This window comes from Choloepus didactylus, chromosome Y (genome assembly GCF_015220235.1).
Source record: "Choloepus didactylus isolate mChoDid1 chromosome Y, mChoDid1.pri, whole genome shotgun sequence".
Lineage (NCBI taxonomy): Eukaryota > Metazoa > Chordata > Mammalia > Pilosa > Megalonychidae > Choloepus > Choloepus didactylus.
This window is the reverse complement of record NC_051335.1, coordinates 25,391,088-25,413,287: the sequence shown is the minus strand read 5'-3', so window position 1 is coordinate 25,413,287 and position 22,200 is coordinate 25,391,088. Positions and strand designations below refer to the sequence as shown.

Sequence of the window (22,200 nt, the reverse complement as noted above, 5' to 3'; positions counted from 1 at the left end):
GGGAACTTCCTCACCATGATAATGAGCATATAAAAAAAACCCACAGCTAACATCCTACTCAATGGGGAAAGACTGAAAGCTTTCCCTCAAGATCAGAAACAAGACAAGGATGCTCACTGCCAGCATTGTTATTCAACATTGTGCTGGAAGTTTGAGCTAGAGCAATTAGGCAAGAAAAAGAAATAAAAGGCATCCAAATTGAAAAGGAAGAAATAAAACTTTCACTGTTTGCAGATGACATGATTTTATATGTAGAACCCCCCCCAAAAAAATCTACAGGAAAGTTACTAGAGCTAATAAATGAGTGCAGAAAAGTGGCAGGTTACAAGATCAACATGCAAAAAGCAGTAGTGTTTCTATATATTAGTAAGGAGAAATCTGAGGAGGAAATCAAGAAAAAATTTCCATTTACAATAAGAACCAAAAGAATCAAATGCCTAGGAATAAATTTAACCAAGGCCACATAAGACCTAAACACAGAAAACTACAAAAAAATTGCTAAAAAAATCAAAGAAGACCTAAATAATTGGAGGAACATACTACATTCATGGGTAAGAAGACTATAGGTAAGATGTCAATTCTACCCAAATCCATTTATAGATTCAATGCAATACCAATTAAAATCCCAAAAACTTACTTTGCAGGAATAGAAAAACCAATAACCAAATTTATTTGGAAGGGCAGGGTGCCCTTGATAGCTAAAAATATCTTGAGAAAGAAAAATGAATTTGACTTTAAAGCATATGACAAAGCTACAGTGGTCAAAACAGCATGGTACTTGCATAAAGATAGATATACTGACCAATGGAATAGAATCAAGTGTTCAGAAATAGACCCTCTCATATATAAACAATTGATCTTTGATGAGGCAGTCAAGTCAACTGAACTTGCACAGAGCAGCCTCTTCAATAAATGGCTGAACTGGATATCCATATCCAAAAGAATGAAAGAGGACCCCTATCTCACACCTTATAAAAAATTAACTCAAAATGGATCAAAGATCTAAACAGTAGAGCTAAGAACATAGAAATTTTAGAAGAAAATGTAGGGAAATATCTTAAAGATCTTGTGGTAGGAGGTGGTTTCCTAAACCTTACACCCAAAGCACAAGCAATGAAAGAAGAAAAAGATAAATGGGATCTCCTCAAAATTGAACAATTTTGTGCATCATTGGACTTTGTTAGAAAAGTAAAAGGTAGCCTATACAATGGGAGACTGTGCCAGTTTGAGTGTATTGTGTCCCCCAAATGCCATTATCTTTGTAGTCTTGTGTGGGGCAGAAGTTTTGGTGTTGGTTAGATTTGCTTGGAGTGTGCCCCACCCAGCTGTGGGAGATAATTTTGATGAGATGTTCCCATGGAGGCGTGACCCCACCCATTCTGGGTGGGCCCTGATCGGTGGAGCTATATAAATGAGCTGACTCAAAGAGAGAAAAGAGAGTGCAGCTGGGAGTGATGTTTTGAAGAGAAGCAAGCTTGCTAGAAAGGAACGTCCTGGGAGAAAGCCGTTTTGAGGCCGGAGCTTTGGAGCAGATGCCAGCTGCCTTCCCAGCTAACAGAGGTTTTCTGGACGCTTTGTGGCCTTAAGACTGTAATTGTGTAGTGAAATAAACCCCCGTTTTATAAAAGCCTATCCATCTCTGGTGTTTTGCATTCTGCAGCATTAGCAAACTAGGACAGATTTTGGTACCAGAGAAGTGGGGTGCTTTTGCTGCTGAGTTTGCAAATACCAAACATGTTGGAACGGCTTTTTAAATGGATAAGGGGAAGATTCTGGAAGAATTGGGATGAGCTTGATAGAAAAGGCCAAAACTGCTTTAAAGAGATTGTTTATGGAAATATGGACTCTAAAGATACTTCTGATGAGGACTTGAGCAGAAATGATGAATGTGTTGTTGCAAACTGGAAGAAAGGTGATCCTTGTTTTAAAGTGGCAGAGAATTTGGCAAAATTGAGTCCTGGTGTCAGATGGAAGGAAGAATTTGGAAGCAACAACCTGGAATATTTAGCTGAGGAGATCTCCAGACTACATGTGGAAGATGTATCCTGGCTTCTCCTTGCAGCTTATAGTAAAATGCGAGCAGAGAGAGATAAACTTAGAACTGAACTCTTGGGTTCAAAGAAACCAGGAGCTGATGGCTTGGAAAATTATGAGCTTCCAGGGGGTGGAATCCCAGAAGCTACAGCCCAACGTGAGGATGGAACCAAACATGGAACCCAGCCGCCATTTCAGTACAAGCCAAGATTGGAAAAGGAGTTAAGCAGAAAGGATTTGTGGAAAGTCCTATTGTCTGATGGCTTTGACCCCTGCGTGCTTCATGCAAAGCCAACAGAATTTTTGCGAGATCTTTATAGACAGAGCCATTGCTGGTCTGGACTGGAGGAGACAGACAAGGGAAAAATTAAAGGAAAAATCTCTTCAAAGACAGAGCTATGGAGGTTGAGGTCTGGAGTCAGGAGGTCTGGGGCTGGGAGAGCGGAGCAGCCCACATGCATGGAAAGGGTGAGTTTGCCCTGGAGGTCGAGGGCGGGCTTTCCGCCTCGATGCTCTGGAAGAGTTTTGCCACCTCAGGTCCCAAAGAGGGTGGAGCACATTTCCAGGGTATTGGGGAGAGCCTGGCTGCCACCACACTGTTCTGAAGGGGTTGAGCGTGTGCCCCGGAGATGGAAGGGAATCCGGGAGCTGCCCCGATGTTTGAGGAGGGTGGGGCCGAGAAGGTGGTCTCCCCAATGTGTGGATATGTTGGAGCACTCACCCAAGCATTTGGAGAGGAAACAGCTGCCAAAAAGGCCCTTGGGAAGGGTTAGGCTCCTGCTCTCTCAAGCCCCAAGGATGCAACATTGTTCTGTTAATGACTCTCAGACTTTGAAATCTACTGGAGTTTGTCCTGCAGGTTTTAGGAACTGTTTTGGTCCTGTTAACCCTGTTTTCCTTACTGTTTCTCCTTATGGCAATGGAAATGTTTATCCTATGAATGTCTGTCCTTTGTATATTGGGAGCACATAACTTGTTCTAAGTTCACAGATCCACAGCTAAAGAAAGATTGTGCCTTGGGACTGACCACGCCTAAATTGATTTTGATGGGATTTTGTACTTAACTTTTGTTACTGAAATGATTTAAGTTTTTGTGATATTGTGATGAAATGAATGTATTTTGTATTTGGAAAGATAATGCCATTTTGGGTTCCAGGGGGTGGAATGTGCCAGTTTGAGTGTATTGTGTCCCCCAAATGCCATTATCTTTGTAGTCTTGTGTGGGGCAGAAGTTTTGGTGTTGGTTAGATTTGCTTGGAGTGTGCCCCACCCAGCTGTGGGAGATAATTTTGATGAGATGTTCCCATGGAGGCGTGACCCCACCCATTCTGGGTGGGCCCTGATCGGTGGAGCTATATAAATGAGCTGACTCAAAGAGAGAAAAGAGAGTGCAGCTGGGAGTGATGTTTTGAAGAGAAGCAAGCTTGCTAGAAAGGAACGTCCTGGGAGAAAGCCGTTTTGAGGCCGGAGCTTTGGAGCAGATGCCAGCTGCCTTCCCAGCTAACAGAGGTTTTCTGGACGCTTTGTGGCCTTAAGACTGTAATTGTGTAGTGAAATAAACCCCCGTTTTATAAAAGCCTATCCATCTCTGGTGTTTTGCATTCTGCAGCATTAGCAAACTAGAACAGAGACAATATTTAGAAAGCACATACCAGATAAGGTTTTAATATCCAGAATATATAAAGAGATCCTACAACTCAACAACAAAAAGACAAAAAAAAAAACACCCAATTTTAAAATGGGCAAAACAGAAGAACATTTTGCTGAAAAAGAAATAGAAATGGCTCAAAAATATATTAAAAATATGCTCAACTCCACTGGTTATTAGGGAAATGCAAATCAAAACCACAATGAGATGTCATCTCACACCTACCAGAATGGCCATTACCAAAAAACAAAACAAAACAAAACAAAACAAAATTACAAGTACTGGAGAGGATGTGGAAAAAAAGGCACACTTATTCACTGTTGGTGGGAATTTAGGATGGTGCAACCACTCTGGAAGGCAGTGTGGCATTTCCTCAGGAACTATAGAATTACCATAAGATCCAGCAATCCCAATACTATGTATATGTTTGAACAAACTGAAGGCAGGGACATGAAAGGACATTTGCACACCAATGTTTATAGTGGCATTACTCTCGATTGCCAAGAGATGGAAACAACTCAAATGTCCATCAACAGATGAGTGGATAAACAAAATGTGGTACATAAATACGATGGAATATTATGCAAATGTGAGATAGAATATATTCATAAAGCATATAACAATGTGGATGAACCTTGAGGACATTATGTTGAGTGAAATTAGCCAGAAACAAAAGGACAAATATTGTATGGTCTCATTAATATGAACTAACATTAATTAGCAAACTTTGAGAGCTAAAGTTGAGAACACAGGTTATCAGGAGATAGAAAAAGGGTAGAGATTGGGCATTTGATGCTGAGGGAGTACAGAATGTTCAACAGGATTGATTGTGAAGATACAGAAATTGATAGCAGAGTAGTATGTGATCATTGCACAGTACTGTAAGTATCCCAAACAAAGTTGAGTGTAAGTATGATTGAAAAAAGAAAGCTAGAGGCATGTAATACATGAGAAGGAAAGATAAACAATAAAGACTGAGACTGTATAACTTAGTGAAACCTAGAGTGGTCAATGATGGTGATTAAAAGTATAAATATAAGAATACTTTTACATGAAGGAGAAAAATGGATTTCAACATTGCAACTTGTTGAAAATGGGATGTTATATGGAAAAATACAACCAATGCAAAGTAGAGTAACATTATATTATACTGCCATGTAATGTAACAAAGGCAATATACAAAAGCTAAATTCAATAAAAGTGGGATATAAGGGAGGGGTATGATATTCTTGGTGTTACTGTTGTAGTTTCTACTTCTTAATATACTTTATTTCTAACTTTTTATTCTTCATTTTCTTTCCTCTTCTTTCTTTGCAGAAGAAATGGAAATGTCCTCATATAGATTATGGTGGTAAATGCATTACTATGTGATTATACATACCAGGAACCATTGACTGTTTGCTTAGGATGGATTGTATGGTGTGTGAATAAAACTGTTTAAAAACAAACAGAAAAATACAAGTGCTGGAGAAAATGTGGAGAGAGAGATATACTATTCATGGTCAGTAGGGAAGTAGGATGATGCAGTCCCTCCGGAGGGCAGTGTGGTGGTTCCACAGGAGGCTAAGTATAGGGTTGCCATATGATCCTGCAACCCTGTTATTGGGTATATACTTGGAAGAACTGAAAGCAGGGACACGAATGGATATTTGCACAATGGTGTTTACAGTGGCCTGAGAGTACATCAATGGTTGAACAGAATGGTGAACTGTGGTGTATACATACCATGGAATAATGAGTGGCCGCAAGAAGGAATGAAGTTGTCAGGCATGCAACTAGGTGAATGAAGCTTCGGGACAGTATGTTGAGTGAAATAAGCCAGAAATGAAAAGACAAATATTGTAATACCTCATTAATATGGTCTAACTATTATGTGCAAACTTGGTGAATTGAATTTGAAAGCATAGATTATCAGTGGAAGACTATATTGTAAAGGTTCCTAGATTGGCTCTTACAGCAGACACATCTATTTCTGAGTTGTTACAGTTATTTCTAAATTCTATGGTGCTGAGTTCTTTGTGTATAACCTGGTCATTCCCTGAAATTTCAGGTATATGATTGACACCTGAGACTCAGAGCTAGATTTCTGCAGCTATGAAAGTCAGCATTACCCCATAAAGCAACTGTTTAAAAAGCTGAAAAAGAGATCAGATTTCAATTAGAGATATTAATGAAGCCAATCTGGTTAGGACTAAGTCAAATCAGACTAAAGGGTAAAGGATGATATTGACTGTGTTTTGAAACCTCAACTTCTGTGTGAGACCAAAGAAAAAGATATTTATTTTGTGCAAAATTTATATTTTCTGTAGCACACTGTTCAATTTAACTTTTGTGGTCAGTCTATTCAAACACCATAACTACATGGAACCTTGAATAGGGAATGAGATCTTGTTGGTTTGTACAGGTTAGTGTGATGCCCCAATACATCCCAGAGTAATTTGGGCAGAGAATAAAAAGGTATTTGCAAAGGCCCCTTGAGAGACTGGTGGAAAATGTGGCAATATTAAACTTCCTAACCTGGAGGATTCCTGATATTCTCACAAGCATGGGGACTGACTACGAATTTAATAGGCCCTTATGAAACTTATCCCTGCAAAGGAGAAGCTAAGCCTACTTATAATTATGTCTAAGAGTCACCCCCAGAGAACCTCTTTTGTTGCTCAGATGTGGCCTCCCTCTCTCAGCCAGCTCTGCAGTTAAACTCACTGCCCTCCCCCCTATGTGTGACATGACTCCCAGGGGTGTACATCTCCCTGGCAAGGTGGTACATAAATCCTGGAGATGAGCCTGGTCCTGGCATCATGGGATTGAGAAAGCCATCTTGGACCAAAAGGGGGAAGAGAATTGAAACAAAATATAGTTTCAGTGGCTGATATTTCAAATATATTTGAGAGGTCATTCTGGGGGTTATTCTTATGCATTATATAGACATCCCTTTTTAGTTTTTAGTGTACTAGAATAGATAGAAGGAAATACCTGAAACTATTGAACTATAATCCAGTAGCCTTGATTCTTGAAGATTATTGTATAACTATACAGCTTTTATGGTGTGACTGTGTAATTGTGAAAAACTTGTAACTGTCTTTATCCAGTGTATGGACAGATGAGTAAGAAAACAAAGACAATAAGTAAATAAATAAATAATAGGGGGTATAAGAGGTATGGGATGTTTGGGTGTTCTTCTTAATTTTTATCCTTATTTTTATTTATTTTTTTGGAGTACTGAAAATATTTAAAAATTGATAGTAGTGATGAATGCACAGCTATATGATGATACCGTGAGCCACTGATAAGTACCCTTTTGATGATTAGCTGTTATGTGAACATATCTCAATAAAATTGCATTTCAAAATAATAAAAAAAATTTAAATTAAAAAGATTTAAAAACCCATTGGACTTTAAATCTTGGACTATAGTTAACAGTACAATTATAAGAATGTTCTTTCATCAGTTGTAACAAATGTAACATGCTAATGCAAGGTGTTAGTAATAGGGTGATATATGGGAGCTCTTTATTTTATTCATGATTTTTCTGTAAATATATAACTTCTCCAATAAAAAAATTAAAAAGAAAAGAACTGAGGTGCAATGAGTAAAGGCATAAACATCTCTCTGTATGTTAAGTTATAGACTTTTCCATCTTGACTGAGTTATTTTTTTAATAAAACTACCACATATTTATAACACTAATTGATTTTCACAGAGAAGCATACAGATAAGGTCTCTTTGGGAAATGTGAGCTACATTTTGACTCAAAGGTCTTTGTTTGTATGCCTCAGCTCCTTCATACAAAATTTAATTAACAGGGTCTCCTGGACGGAAAGCTCACTGTGATCTCCATCTAGCTTATGATGCCCTTCCCTCAGATACACTGTGACAAATTAAACCCAAGAAAATTATATCTGTCACATGCTGGGTATCAAAGGGAAGGGAGAAGAGATGAGTTTGAGATAGTAAACTAGGAGAGAGGCAGGAAAATTCTGGGGCCAAGTAGGACTCTCAGAATAAACTTGAATCCAGAAGGATAAACTTTTGCTAACCTGACAACTATTTTTGTACCTGGGGTGGGAAGTTTTGAAATGGAGAGATTGACACAGTTTCCTAGGCCACTATTTAAGTTGATCTTTTGAAATATTGCTCCTAGAAAAATTACTATGGCTCTTTTCTTTTGGAAACTTGCAAATAAAACAGGGCAAATCCATTTAGGAGACTAAAGAGACATGATAACTGAATGTAGCACATGATTTGAGAAGAGGCCCTGTATTAGAGAAAAAAATGCTATGGGCATTATTGGGTCAATTGACAAAATATTAATACAGAAGATAAAGTATTATATCAATGTTTTGGTAGTGAATTTAATAATTTTATTATGATTAAGATAATTTTCTTATTCTTAGGAAGCACACACTGAAGTAATTAGAATAAAAGGTCATGATATATGCAATAATTCTCAAATGGTTTGGGAAAAAAGTACAGCCATATATCTATATCTATATCTATCTATTTAGTGAGAAAAAAAGAGAATGGCAAGTCAAATGGGGCAAATTATTAACTATGGATGATTCTGAGTGAAGAATCAGGTGTTCTTTGTATTATTTTTGCAAATTTTCTGTACACTTGAAATTCTTTCCAAATAAAAAGGTGAAAAAAAGTCCCACTAAAAGGATTATCCCACCTCTCCACCAACACCTGAAAAGTCAAATTATATATATATATGAATTCAGAATGACATCAGCAAGAATAGTGGAGTAAGGACCTCAGAAAATCTCTTCCATCAAATCAATGTGAATACTGGCAAAAATGTTCAGAATCAAGTTTTTTAGAACTCTGGAAATTAACCAAAGGTTTACAGCAATCAGGGAGCATGTATTCAAGGACAATGGCCATATCTCCATAAGAACAGTGAGCTGCATGGCTTTTTTTTTAATGTTTAAACTTTTTATTTTTGAACTCAAATGGTTTCAAAGCATGGAGACAATCACAGGTTACAACAAATCCCAAAAGGACTGGGCAAATTCTTTTATTGGACTAGATTTTAAAAGTGAAACATTACTTTAAATACAGAAGCCATCTGCTGGGGCTTAGAAATCTTGTTATAGAGATCTTTCTTGCAATGGAATTTCCCCTGCAAGAGCTTTATTGTCTACCACATAAAGCACATCAATTCCCCTCCCCAATGTATCACACTTTCATAGGCGGTCCAGTCCTACAAATGTCAAACTCCTGCAAATGAGACCTGATACCAACAGCATCCCTCAGCCCCTTTTCACTTATGAACCAGAGTACAGTACACTAGATTACTCTTATTCATTTGCTTAGACAGGACTCAAAGGTCCCAATTCTGACCAGGAAAATGTAAAATAAATGTGAAAATTAAGTGCCAGTAGTAACAAGCATTTCTTTGAAAAATGAGACCACCCTTAATAACACATATTGAGAAATATTTTATAAGTGAGTAATAAAAGGGTGTTGGGGAAGAAATGGGGAGTGGCTGCTAACAGATTCTTTTGGGGGTGATGAAAATGTTCTAAAATTGACTGTGGTGATTGTTGTGTAACTGAATATACTAAAAAAACAATGAATTGTACACTTTAAATGGGTGAACTGTAATGCTATCTAAAGTATGCTCAGAGTTATTTTTAAAAATTGAGTAAATAAAACATTTACCCAAAAAGTACCAACATGCCAAATGTGACAAAACACTGATAACTGTTAAGTACAGGTGACGGGTAATGTTGGTTCATTGTGGTATTCTCTCTACTTCTTAGATTTTTTTTTTAACTTATTACATTTATTTATCATCCAATATTTTTTTTTTGCCTCTGTTAACTTTAATTAGAAGGCATGAAAAAGTATATAGTACAAGTTTATTAAGACAGTACATTGGAAAACATAAAGATGTATGTATAGTTATATCTTACCATACGATTTGATGTCTTTTGGTTTTTACTTCCAGATACAGCTGGAACAAAGCACATACTATTCTAATCATGAATCAAAATTCTCTTAAATTGGGATCATAGTTAACAGCTGCACAGCTGAATGACATACTCTATAGGCTTACGATTTGAACACAAACTATTTTGTAAGTAATTTACAATATGTTTAATTCTGAAGATGCATTTTACAAAACTGTTTAATGTTTTGGGGTTTTCATTTGCTTTTTTTTTTTTTTTTTTTAATCTTCATTTTATTGAGATATATTCACATACCACGCAGTCAAACAAAACAAATCGTACTTTCGATTGTTTACAGTACCATTACATAGTGGTACATTCGTCACCCAAATCAATCCCTGACACCTTCATTAGCACACACACAAAAATAACAAGAATAATAATTAGAGTGAAAAAGAGCAATTGAAGTAAAAAAGAACACTGGGTACCTTTGTCTGTTTGTTTCCTTCCCCTATTTTTCTACTCATCCATCCATAAACTAGACAAAGTGGAGTGTGGTCCTTATGGCTTTCCCAATCCCATTGTCACCCCTCATAAGCTACATTTTTATACAACTGTCTTCGAGATTCATGGGTTCTGGGTTGTAGTTTGATAGTTTCAGGTATCCACCACCAGCTACCCCAATTCTTTAGAACCTAAAAAGGGTTGTCTAAAGTGTGCATAAGAGTGCCCACCAGAGTGACCTCTCGGCTCCTTTTGGATTCTCTCTGCCACTGAAGCTTATTTCATTTCCTTTCACATCCCCCTTTTGGTCAAGAAGATGTTCTCCGTCCCACGATGCCAGGTCTACATTCCTCCCCGGGAGTCATATTCCACGTTGCCAGGGAGATTCACTCCCCTGGGTGTCTGATCCCACGTAGGGGGGAGGGCAGTGATTTCACCTTTCAAGTTGGCTTAGCTAGAGAGACAGGGCCACATCTGAGCAACAAAGAGGCATTCGGGAGGAGGCTCTTAGGCACAACCATAGGGAGGCCTAGCCTCTCCTTTGCAGCAACCGTCTTCCCAAGGGTAAAACCTGTGGTAGAGGGCTCAACCCATCAAACCACCAGTCCCCTATGTCTGTGGTCATGTTAGCAATCATGGAGGTGGGGTAGGCGAATACCCCTGCATTCTCCACAGGCTCCTCAAGGGGGCACTACATCTTTTTTTTTTCCTTGTTTTTCTTTTTTTTTTTTTTTTTTTTTAACTTTCCCTTCTTTTTTAAATCAACTGTATGAAAAAAAGGTTAAAAAGAAAACAAACATACAATAAAAGAACATTTCAAAGAGACCATAACAAGGGAGTAAGAAAAAGACAACTAACCTAAGATAACTGCTTAACTTCCAACATGTTCCTACTTTACCCCAAGAAAGTTACCTAATATAGCAACATTTCTGTGAACTTGCTCCTACTATATCCATCAGAAATTAACAGACCATAGTCATTCCTGGGCATCCCCAGAACGTTAAATAGCTTATCTGTTCTTCTTGGATTATTGTTCCCCCTTCCTTAATTGCTCTCTATTGCTAGTTCCCCTACATTCTACATTATAAGCCATTTGTTTTACATTTTTCAAAGTTCACATTAGTGGTAGCATATAATATTTCTCTTTTTGTGCCTGGCTTATTTCGCTCAGCATTATGTCTTCAAGGTTCATCCATGTTGTCATATGTTTCACGAGATCGTTCCTTCTTACTGCCGCGTAGTATTCCATCGTGTGTATATACCACATTTTATTTATCCACTCATCTGTTGAAGGACATTTGGGTTGTTTCCATCTCTTGGCAATTGTGAATAATGCTGCTATGAACATTGGTGTGCAGATATCTGTTCGTGTCACTGCTTTCCGATCTTCCGGGTATATACCGAGAAGTGCAATCGCTGGATCGAATGGTAACTCTATATCTAGTTTTCTAAGGAACTGCCAGACTGACTTCCAGAGTGGCTGAACCATTATACAGTCCCACCAACAGTGAATAAGAGTTCCAATTTCTCCACATCCCCTCCAGCATTTGTAGTTTCCTGTTTGTTTAATGGCAGCCATTCTAACCGGTGTTAGATGGTATCTCATTGTGGTCTTAATTTGCATCTCTCTAATAGCTAGTGAAGCTGAACATTTTTTCATGTGTTTCTTGGCCATTTGTGTTTCCTCTTCAGAGAACTGTCTTTTCATATCTTTTGCCCATTTTATAATTGGGCCGACTGTACTATTGTCATTGAGTTGTAGGATGTCTTTATATATGCAAGATATCAGTCTTTTGTCAGATACATGGTTTCCAAAAATTTTTTCCCATTGAGTTGGCTGCCTCTTTACCTTTTTGAGAAATTCCTTTGAGGTGCAGAAACTTCTAAGCTTGAGGAGTTCCCATTTATCTATTTTCTCTTTTGTTGCTTGTGCTTTGGGTATAAGGTCTAGGAAGTGGCCGCCTAATACAAGGTCTTGAAGATGTTTTCCTACATTATCTTCTAGGACTTTTATGGTACTTTCTTTTATATTGAGATCTTTGGTCCATTTTGAGTTAATTTTTGTGTAGGGGGTGAGGTAGGGGTCCTCTTTCATTCTTTTGGATATGGATATCCAAATCTCCCAGCCCCATTTGTTGAAAAGACCATTATGACTCAGTTCAGTGACTTTGGGGGCCTTATCAAAGATCAGTCGGCCATAGATCTGAGGGTCTATCTCTGAATTCTCAATTCGATTCCATTGATCTATATGTCTATCTTTGTGCCAGTACCATGCTGTTTTGGCAACTGTGGCTTTATAATAAGCTTCAAAGTCAGGGAGTGTAAGTCCTCCCACTTCGTTTTTCTTTTTTAGAGTGTTTTTAGCAATTCGAGGCATCTTCCCTTTCCAAATAAATTTGATAACTAGCTTTTCCAAGTCTGCAAAGTAGGTTGTTGGAATTTTGATTGGGATTGCATTGAATCTGCAGATGAGTTTGGGTAGAATTGACATCTTAATGACATTTAGTCTTCCTATCCATGAACATGGAATATTTTTCCATCTTTTAAGGTCCCCTTCTATTTCTTTTAGTAGAGTTATGTAGTTTTCTTTGTATAGGTCTTTTACATCTTTGGTTAAGTTTATTCCTAGGTACTTGATTTTTTTAGTTGCTATTGAAAATGGTATCTTTTTCTTGAGTGTCTCTTCAGTTTGTTCATTTCTAGCATATGGAAATATTACTGACTTATGTGCATTAACCTTGTATCCCGCTACTTTGCTAAATTTGTTTATTAGCTCTAGTAGCTGTATCGTCGATTTCTCAGGGTTTTCTAGATATAAGATCATATCATCTGCAAACAATGACAGTTTTACTTCTTCTTTTCCAATTTGGATGCCTTTGATTTCTTTGTCTTGCCGGATTGCCCTGGCTAGCACTTCCAGCACAATGTTGAATAACAGTGGTGATAGCAGGCATACTTGTCTTGTTCCTGATCTTAGAGGGAAGGCTTTCAGTCTCTCACCATTGAGTACTATGCTGGCTGTGGGTTTTTCATATATGCTCTTTATCATGTTGAGGAAGTTTCCTTCAATTCCTACCTTTTGAAGTGTTTTTATCAAAAGGGGATGTTGGATTTTGTCAAATGCTTTTTCAGCATCTATTGAGATGATCAATTGATTTTTCCCTTTTGACTTGTTAATGTGTTGTAATACATTGATTGATTTTCTTATGTTGAACCATCCTTGCATGCCTGGAATAAACCCCACTTGGTCATGGTGTATGATTTTTTTAATGTGTCTTTGGATTCGATTTGCAAGTATTTTGTTGAGGATTTTTGCATCTATATTCATTAGGGAGATGGGCCGGTAGTTTTCCTTTTTTGTAGCATCTTTGCCTTGTTTTGGTATTAGATTGATGTTAGCTTCATAAAATGAGTTAGGTAGTGTTCCATTTTCTTCAATGTTTTGAAAGAGTTTGAGTAAGATTGGTGTCAGTTCTTTCTGGAAAGTTTGGTAGAATTCCCCTGTGAAGCCATCTGGCCCTGGGCATTTATTTGTGGGAAGATTTTTGATGACTGATTGGATCTCTTTGCTTGTGATGGGTTGGTTGAGGTCTTCTATTTCTTCTCTGGTCAGTCTAGGTTGTTCATATGTTTCCAGGAAATTGTCCATTTCCTCTGCATTATCCAGTTTGTTGCCATACAGTTGTTCATAGTATCCTCTCATCATTTTTTTAATTTCTTCAGGATCTGCAGTTATGTCACCTTTTTCATTCATTATTTTGTTTATATGGGTCTTCTCTCTTTTTGATTTTGTCAGTCTAGCTAGGGGCTTGTCAATCTTGTTGATCTTCTCAAAGAACCAACTTTTGGTGATATTTATCCTCTCTATTGTTTTTTTGTTCTCTATGTCATTTATTTCTGCTTTAATCCTTGTTATTTCTTTTCTTGTACTTGGTTTAGGATTGGTTTGCTGCTCATTTTCTAGCTTCTTCAGTTGATCCATTAGTTCTTTGATTTTGGCTCTTTCTTCCTTTTTAATATATGCGTTTAGTGCTATAAATTTCCCCCTTAGCACTGCTTTTGCTGCATCCCATAGGTTTTGGTATGTTGTGTTCTCATTTTCATTCGTCTCTATATATTTAGCAATTTCTCTTGCTATTTCTTCTTTAACCCACTGATTGTTTAGGAGTGTGTTGTTTAACCTCCAGGTATTTGTGAATTTTCTAAGTCTCTGATGGTTATTGACTTCTAATTGTATTCCATTGTGGTCAGAGAATGTGCTTTGAATAATTTCAAACTTTTTAAATTTATTGAGGCTTGTTTTATGTCCCAGCATATGATCTATTCTGGAGAAAGTTCCGTGAGCACTAGAAAAGTATGTGTATCCTGGTGATTTGGGATGTAATGTCCTGTATATGTCTGTTAAATCTAATTCATTTATCAGATTGTTTAGGTTTTCAATTTCCTTATTGGTCTTCTGTCTGGTTGAGCTATCTATAGGAGAGAGTGATGTGTTGAAGTCTCCCACAATTATTGTGGAAACATCAATTGCTTCCTTTAGTTTTGCCAGTGTTTCTCTCATGTATTTTGTGGCACCTTGATTGGGTGCATAGACATTTACGATTGTTATTTCTTCTTGCTGAATTGCCCCTTTTATTAGTACGTAGTGGCCTTCTTTGTCTCTCAAAACATCCCTGCATTTGAAGTCTATTTTATCTGAGATTAATATTGCTACACCTGCTTTCTTTTGGCTGTAGCTTGCATGAAATATTTTTTTCCATCCTTTCACTTTCAGTTTCTTTGTGTCCCTGTGTCTAAGATGAGTCTCTTGCATGCAACATATTGATGGTTCATTTTTTTTGATCCATTCTGCGAATCTATATCTTTTAATTGGGGAGTTTAATCCATTTACATTCAACGTTATAACCGTGAAGGCATTTCTTGAATCAGCCATCTTATCCTTTGGTTTATGTTTGTCATATTTTTCCCCTCTGTCTATTAATATCCTTTATTGTACGCATACCGAATCTCTTTAGTACTGAACCTTTCTCCAAGTCTCTCTGTCCTTTCTTTGTTTCTCTGTCTGTATGGCTCCCTTTAGTATCTCCAGTAGGGCAGGTCTCTTGTTAGCAAATTCTCTCAGCATTTGTTTGTCTGTGAAAAATTTAAGCTCTCCCTCAAATTTGAAGGAGAGCTTTGCTGGATAAAGTATTCTTGGCTGGAAATTTTTCTCACTCAGAATTTTAAATATATCGTGCCACTGCCTTCTTGCCTCCATGGTGGCTGCTGAGTAGTCACCACTTAGTCTTATGCTGTTTCCTTTGTATGTGGTGAATTGCTTTTCTCTTGCTGCTTTCAGAACTTGCTCCTTCTCTTCTGTGTTTGACAGTGTGATCAGTATATGTCTCGGAGTGGGTTTATTTGGATTTATTCTATTTGGGGTTCGCTGAGCATTTATGATTTGTGTATTTATGTTGTTTAGAAGATTTGGGAAGTTTTCCCCAACAATTTCTTTGAATACTCTTCCTAGACCTTTACCCTTTTCTTCCCCTTCTGGGACACCAATGAGTCTTATATTTGGACATTTCATATTATCTATCATATCCCTGAGGTCCATTTTGATTTTTTCAATTTTTTTCCCCATTCTTTCTTTTATGCTTTCATTTTCCATTCTGTCATCTTCGAGGTCACTGATTCGTTGTTCAACTTCCTCTAGTCTTGTACTATGAGTGTCCAGAATCTTTTTAATTTGGTCAACAGTTTCTTTAATTTCCATAAGATCATCCATTTTTTTATTTAGTCTTGCAATGTCTTCTTTATGCTCTTCTAGGGTCTTCTTGATTTCCTTTGTCTCCTGTACTATGGTCTCATTGTTCATCTTTAGTTCTTTGAGTAGTTGCTCTAGGTGCTGTGTCTCTTCTGATCTTTTGATTTGGGTGCTTGGGCTTGGGTTATCCATATCGTCTGGTTTTTTCATATGCTTTATAATTTTCTGTTGTTTTTGGCCTCGTGGCATTTGCTGAACTTGATAGGGTTCTTTTAGGATTTGTAGACCAATTGAAGTCCTTATCTCTAATTTATCTGATCTACAGCTTCGTGGAGTACACTTTCTCTAACTAACCAGCAGGTGGCATCCACGAGCCACCTGTTCTCCACAAGCCAGTTCTCCCCTGCTTAGCCTTTTTGGTGAGTGGGGGAGTGAGTCTTGTGGGGTCCAATTGGTGTACCAAGCTTGCGTGTGTAGTTGGTGTTGCCTGCCCTGTATATGGGGCGTGTTTCTGGGCAGTCGGGGGGGGGGGTGGCTCTAACAATCAAATCTCCCTGGTGATCCTAGAGTTTTAAAGCTGCTGCAATAGTCTAATCCTTCAGTTCAGTCCTGCCACAGTTTGTCTCTGCCACTGACCCACAAGTCCTTGGTATTGGCGTATGGCTCCTGAGACTTGCAAGTGGGCCCCTCTTCCAGGCCGTGCACCCCGGGTCCTCTGTTGAGGGATGACTGTGCTATGTCACAGGTGAGTGCCGTCCCCCCAGGGCAGTTCTGGGCTGCTGGGCTGTGTAGGAAGGCTCCCAGTCTGCTGAAATGATGGCTGAATGGGGCTTTGTTAATTCACACTGCTCTACCTTCCCAACTCTGGGACAATCAGCAGAGGTTGCAGGGAAGGCTAATGTCCATGCCCAGTTTTGTGGTGTGTGCCTGTTATTTGAAGCACTTCCGTCGCACTGGGTTGTCTGGGGCAGCTCTGGGCTATGGGGCTGGCGATGGGCAGGAGTGTTTCCTGTCCACCAGGATGATGGCTGTGAGCGGACACCCCCCTTTTCTTGGGAAGTTGTGGTGTTTAGTGAATTTTCTCAGCCACTGGATTATTGCGTTTTGTCTCAGAGCTCTCCTGGTTCTGCTCTTGACTTGACCTGCCCAAATAGCAAGTCTTTGAAGCTTTCTGTATTGGGCTTCTTAGAGTAATTGTTTTAGAAAAAGAAAAAGGGATTAAAAAAAAAAAAAAAAAGGGCCCTCCTCAGAGATCTAATGGGTTATTGAAATGCTACGAGACAAAGCAACCAGGGCCATTAAGGAAAGGTCCACAGGGCAGAGAGATCAGCTTTTCTTCGGGATTTGCATATGCGCCTCTGGGCCCTTCCCCTTTCTATGTTCACCAGAACTCCGAAAATCCTCCGCTTTTATTTTGGAGTTTTTCGTGTTGTTTTTTTTTTCCTCTATGCCTGTCTCCTCTCTGCTGGGCTGGCTGCTCTCAGATTCTCTGGTGTCTGGTCTCAGTCTATCTATGGTTGGAGTTTGGATCAGTAGAATGAGATTCCGATAAGGGCTGCCACTGTAGTTCTCCCTTCTCCTTCCCGGAGCTGACAGCCCCTCCTCCCATGGGACTGAGCCTGGCAGGGAGGGGCGCGGGTCCCCTGGCCGCAAAAATTCACAGATTTCGCTGATCTCAGCAGTTCCACGCCCTCATGAGTGTTGTATGAAGTATGCCCAAAGTCAGATTGCTCTGTGGTGTCCAGTCCACGCAGTTCCTGGCTTTCTACCTACTTTCCTGGAGGAGTAACTAAAACATACAGCTCACCAGTCTGCCATCTTGCCCCACCTCCTACTTCTTAGATTTTTTAAAATTTTTCATATTTTTAAAACATTTCACTTTTTTAATAGCATTGAACTTACAGACTACAAAGATCCTCTTACCTGTGTGAATTCGAACATGCTGAACATAATTGTTTTTTTCTGTCTGGAAAATAGTTGTATTTTCCACGTGTGTATTTTTCCTAGGAAAATGGTTTCTCAAGTGTTTCCTCCAGTGATACTCACTTACTGTGGTGTACATGCAAATAATGCACTTACAGACTAGCTCATTATCCCAAGCTCTGGTGTGGTGTTTCAGATGTGCAATATAGGGATGGTATCCATAGGTATTGTAGCCACAACGGTCGCAGTGAATGGGACCTTTGGAGAAATCTCCCTTTTCTGCAGTAGGAGAACCAGATTCCTTGGCTTTTGCTTGCTTCTCTGCACTTTCTTCCACAAAATGTTTCTTGGCACTGTAAACTCTAACATGATGCACAAATTGTTCTTCCGATTCTGCCTCATACTGGCATGGCTTACAGCAAAAGGGTTTTGTCTTCAAGTTCTTGGATTTGTCCTCTGCTCCAGGTGTTTCAGTAGGAAGATCTTTATTTGAGTTATAAATTTCTGGGGCAGCAGATACCTCAAATACAGGCTGTGGTTCTATAACACTGAGTTCCAAATTTCCGAGTTCCATGCTTTCCATTCCATTAGGTTCACCTTTTATTTCAGGAGACTCTTCAAGCCCTTCTCCATCACTATCTGAAAAGTTATTATCCCCAACAGGCATCAGTTCTGCCATCTGTCTTTCTTCACCAACTAGGTAATCACAGTAATTGCCATTTACTTCCCCAGTCAAGGCCACATTTGCCAACATAATAAGCTGAGGGGCAGCCAGTTCGGCTTTGGAGAGGTCGTGCAAGTCATACATGTCGTTTGGCAAGGCCATGCCAATGTTGGCACTGCCAGTGAACAGCCCTCCTCCTCCAGAAGACTGTCCCATTATCTGGGTGGCCATATCTGTAATCGGAACGCTATTGTCCCGGCTCGTCTGACCGCCTTCGAACTCGCCCTCCACGGAGAACCGGTGAGACTGCGCGGGCGCCCTCCGAGGCGTCCGGCCCGGAGCGCCCGAGAGGGCCCCACACGCGAGCCGCCCGCCGCCCGCGCGCCCCAGAAGTTTGCAAACTTCACTCCCCTACGTATCTGGTGAAACTCGCACTGCGGCCCCACCAGGTCGGGCGGCGGGGCGGCCAAGGCGCGGAGGACCTAGGGGGCTCCAGCGCAGAAATCGCTGTCCAGCCCCATTGGCGGAACCGCCTGGGCCGCTGGGCTGACTTAATTCGCCCAACCCCACTCAAAGGTGCCTTCAGGCGAAAGAGAGAGGCCGGGGGAGAGGGTACGCGAGGACATCGGGCCGGCGGGGCGACCTGGGAACGGGAGAACGACGAGGAGGTTTCAGGACTAGAGTACAGAGCAGTTCCACTCCTTGGTCTCAGGACCCTGCATGGCTTTTTAACATGCTCCATAATTACCTGCATCCAGCTCCACAAGTAGCTTGGAATCCAATATCCTACAATCATGAGGAAAATCAGCAGCCTGGAAACCACCAGAGAGGGCAGAATGGGGCTGGAGCTCCTTCAAAGCCCCATTTTCAGATAATTGCCATTACTTGCTCGTCTAGTGGTTCCCTGTAACGTCCCATTGACAACGCTTGTCTTTATTTGACTTAACTGGGAGCTCTCTCAGTGCATGATGTTGAGCATATTTTCATGTGCTTATTGGCCATTTGTTTATCTTCTTTAGAGAAATGCATATTTAATCCTTTTAAATCATAAAACTCATAGAAGAAAACATAGGGGAAAACCTTCGCAACCTTAGATTTGGCAGTGATTTCTTAAATATGACACCTTTTCCTTGAGGGCATTTGTCATAAACAATCAGTAGCAATTTTTAACATCATTGTTGCCCAAGGCTGTGGATAACAGTGGAGCAAACAACAGGCTAACCAAAAAGCTTAAAAGTAAAAACTAAGGAATGAGATGTCTATATGGGGATTTGAAAAGCTCCTGTACATTCCTGAAACTCTAGATAGCTATGATTATGTGTAGGGCTGTGCCCTACCCAAGGCCGTGCACATGCTCAGCATAGACCTGATAAAGCTCTAAGCTCTCACCTCTGGCTGACTTTGAGGCACTGCTCAAGCAGCAAGTGAAGACTAAGGCGAAGCTGTAAATGCCTGGCTTGGTGTTGAGTGTGCATCCTAACATGCACACAGAGACAGAGATCCTCAGCAAAGACTGGGAGATTTATTATTTCCAGGCATTTAAGGAAATCTGTGTCCAGTCATTAGCTCCCCACTAAGCTAACCAAGCAGAGGCTTCAGTGGCCACATATGACAAAGAATACAGACTTTACAGAATTAGTTCAGAAAAGTCACTAAAAAACAGCAACAACAAACCCTAGGGAGGTAGGCGGTTATCTAATTTCCAGAGATGCCACATTATTGAAAATATCCAGTTTTCAACAAAAAGTCACAAGACATGGAAAAAAGAAAATAGAGTATGGCCCATACACAGGGAAAAAATCAGGCAGTAGAAACTGTCTTTGAGGAAGCCCAGATGTTGAAAGACTTTAAATCAACAATTATAGATATGTTCAAAGAACTAAAGGAAACCATGTCTAAAGAACTAGAGGAAAGTATGAGGATGATGTCTCACCAAATAGAGGTTACCAATTTAATAGGTAGAAATTATATAAAAAAGAACCAAATAGAAATTCTGGAATTGCAAAGTACAAAACTGAAATGCAAATTCACTAGAAGGGTGAATAGCAGATTTGAGCAGGCAGAAGGAATCAATGAACTTGAAGGTAGGTCAATTGAAATCAACCAGTCTCAGGATCAGAAAGAAAAAACAATGAAGAAAAATGAACAGAGTCTCAGAGAACTGTGCAGCATCAAGTGCACCAATATACATGTTAGGAGAGTCCTGGTAAGGATAGAAGAGTAAGAAAGGGATAGAAAGAATATTTGAAGAACTAATGACCAACAAATTTCCAAATTTTATGAAAAACATTAATCTACACACCCAAGAAGCTCAAAAAAACACCAATTAGGATAAACTCAGAGATCCAGACATATCATATAGCTATGGTGAATTCATAAGGAATTATTTTAGGTAGATGACAGTATATGAATGGGAAAGAGGAGGCTGGTGCAAAGAAGGTGAAGAGAAAATAAAGTGGGAAAAAGTTAGCATATTTAGACAATTCTTTATCACATAAAGAGCAGAGCTGCGGTATTTAGGATATGGGAACACTCAGGAAGTAAACTGCAAGAAAGCTGTACAAAACATACAAAGTAAAGAGCACTCCCATTCCAAGAATGTACTGGCATTTAGAATGGTGGTCTGATATTGGGCCATCAAGGTATGCTGGTCATAATATTTGTAGACTACATAATTCAACCATCTATTATCCAGAATTATTCCCCTTGTGTATTATTTGCTATTTTTCTTTTTTCTCACTCACTTTTTAAACTTTTTATTGTGGTAACATAAACAACTCAAAATTTCTCATTTTTACCAATTTCAAGTGTACAATTCAGTTATATTAACATTCACAATGTTGTGCTACCATCACACCATCCATTACAAACACTTTTTATCACCCCAAACAGAAACTCTGAACCCATTAAGCAATAACTCCCCATTTCTCTCCTCCTCCTCCCGGTCCCTAGTAACCTATAATCTACCTTCTGTCTCTGAATTTGCATATTCTAAATATTTCATTTAAGTGAAATCATACAACAGTCACCCAGTTGTGTCTGGCTTATATCATTCAATATGATGTGTTCAAGGTTCATCCATGTTGTAGCATGTACCAGAATTTCATTTCTTTTTACAACTGTATTCCAATATATTCCAATGTATGTATATACCACATTTTTTTATCCATTCATTAATGATAGCCACTTGAGTTGCTTCCATCTTTTGGCTATTGGAAATAATGCTTCTATGAACATCAGTGTACAAATATCTGTTCTAAACTCTGCTTTTAATTATTTGGGGTATGTACCTAGAAATGGGATTGCCAGGTCATATGAGAAACTGCCAAACTGTTTTCCACAGTGGCTTCACCATTTTACAATCCCACCAACTACATACCAGGGTTACAATTTCCCCACATCCTCTCCAACTCTTTTTATTTTCTGTTTTTAAATAATAGCCATCCTAATGGGTTGTGAAGTGGTATCTCATTATGGTTTTCATTGCATTTCCCTGATGATCCATGATGAGCATATTTTCACGTGCTTATTGGCCATTTGTTTCTCTTCTTTACAGAAATGCCTATTTAATCCTTTTAAATCATAAAACTCATAGAAGAAAACATAGGGGAAAGCCTTAACAACCTTGGATTTGGCAGTGATTTCTTAAATATGACACCAAAAAAGCAGCAAAAGAAAATACAGATAAAATGGACTTCATTAAAATGTAAAACTTTTTAATTTAAAGGAAATTATCAATAAAGTGAAGACAACCTTAGAATGGGAGAAAATAATTGCAAAACAT

At 39.1% G+C, this 22,200-nt stretch overlaps 2 protein-coding genes across 2 annotated transcripts in view; both read right to left on the bottom strand.

Moving 5' to 3' along the window:
• Positions 1 to 18,647, bottom strand: part of LOC119524045 (RE1-silencing transcription factor-like) — a 117,548-nt gene extending 98,901 nt beyond the window's left edge. The window contains exon 1 of the mRNA XM_037822716.1: positions 17,709 to 18,647. Coding sequence (XP_037678644.1) covers positions 17,709 to 18,647 — 939 coding nt within the window. The remainder of the gene's footprint in view (positions 1 to 17,708) is intronic.
• NEXMIF (neurite extension and migration factor) overlaps positions 1 to 22,200 on the bottom strand; it is a 333,843-nt gene that overhangs the window by 265,412 nt on the left and 46,231 nt on the right. The window lies entirely within an intron of this gene.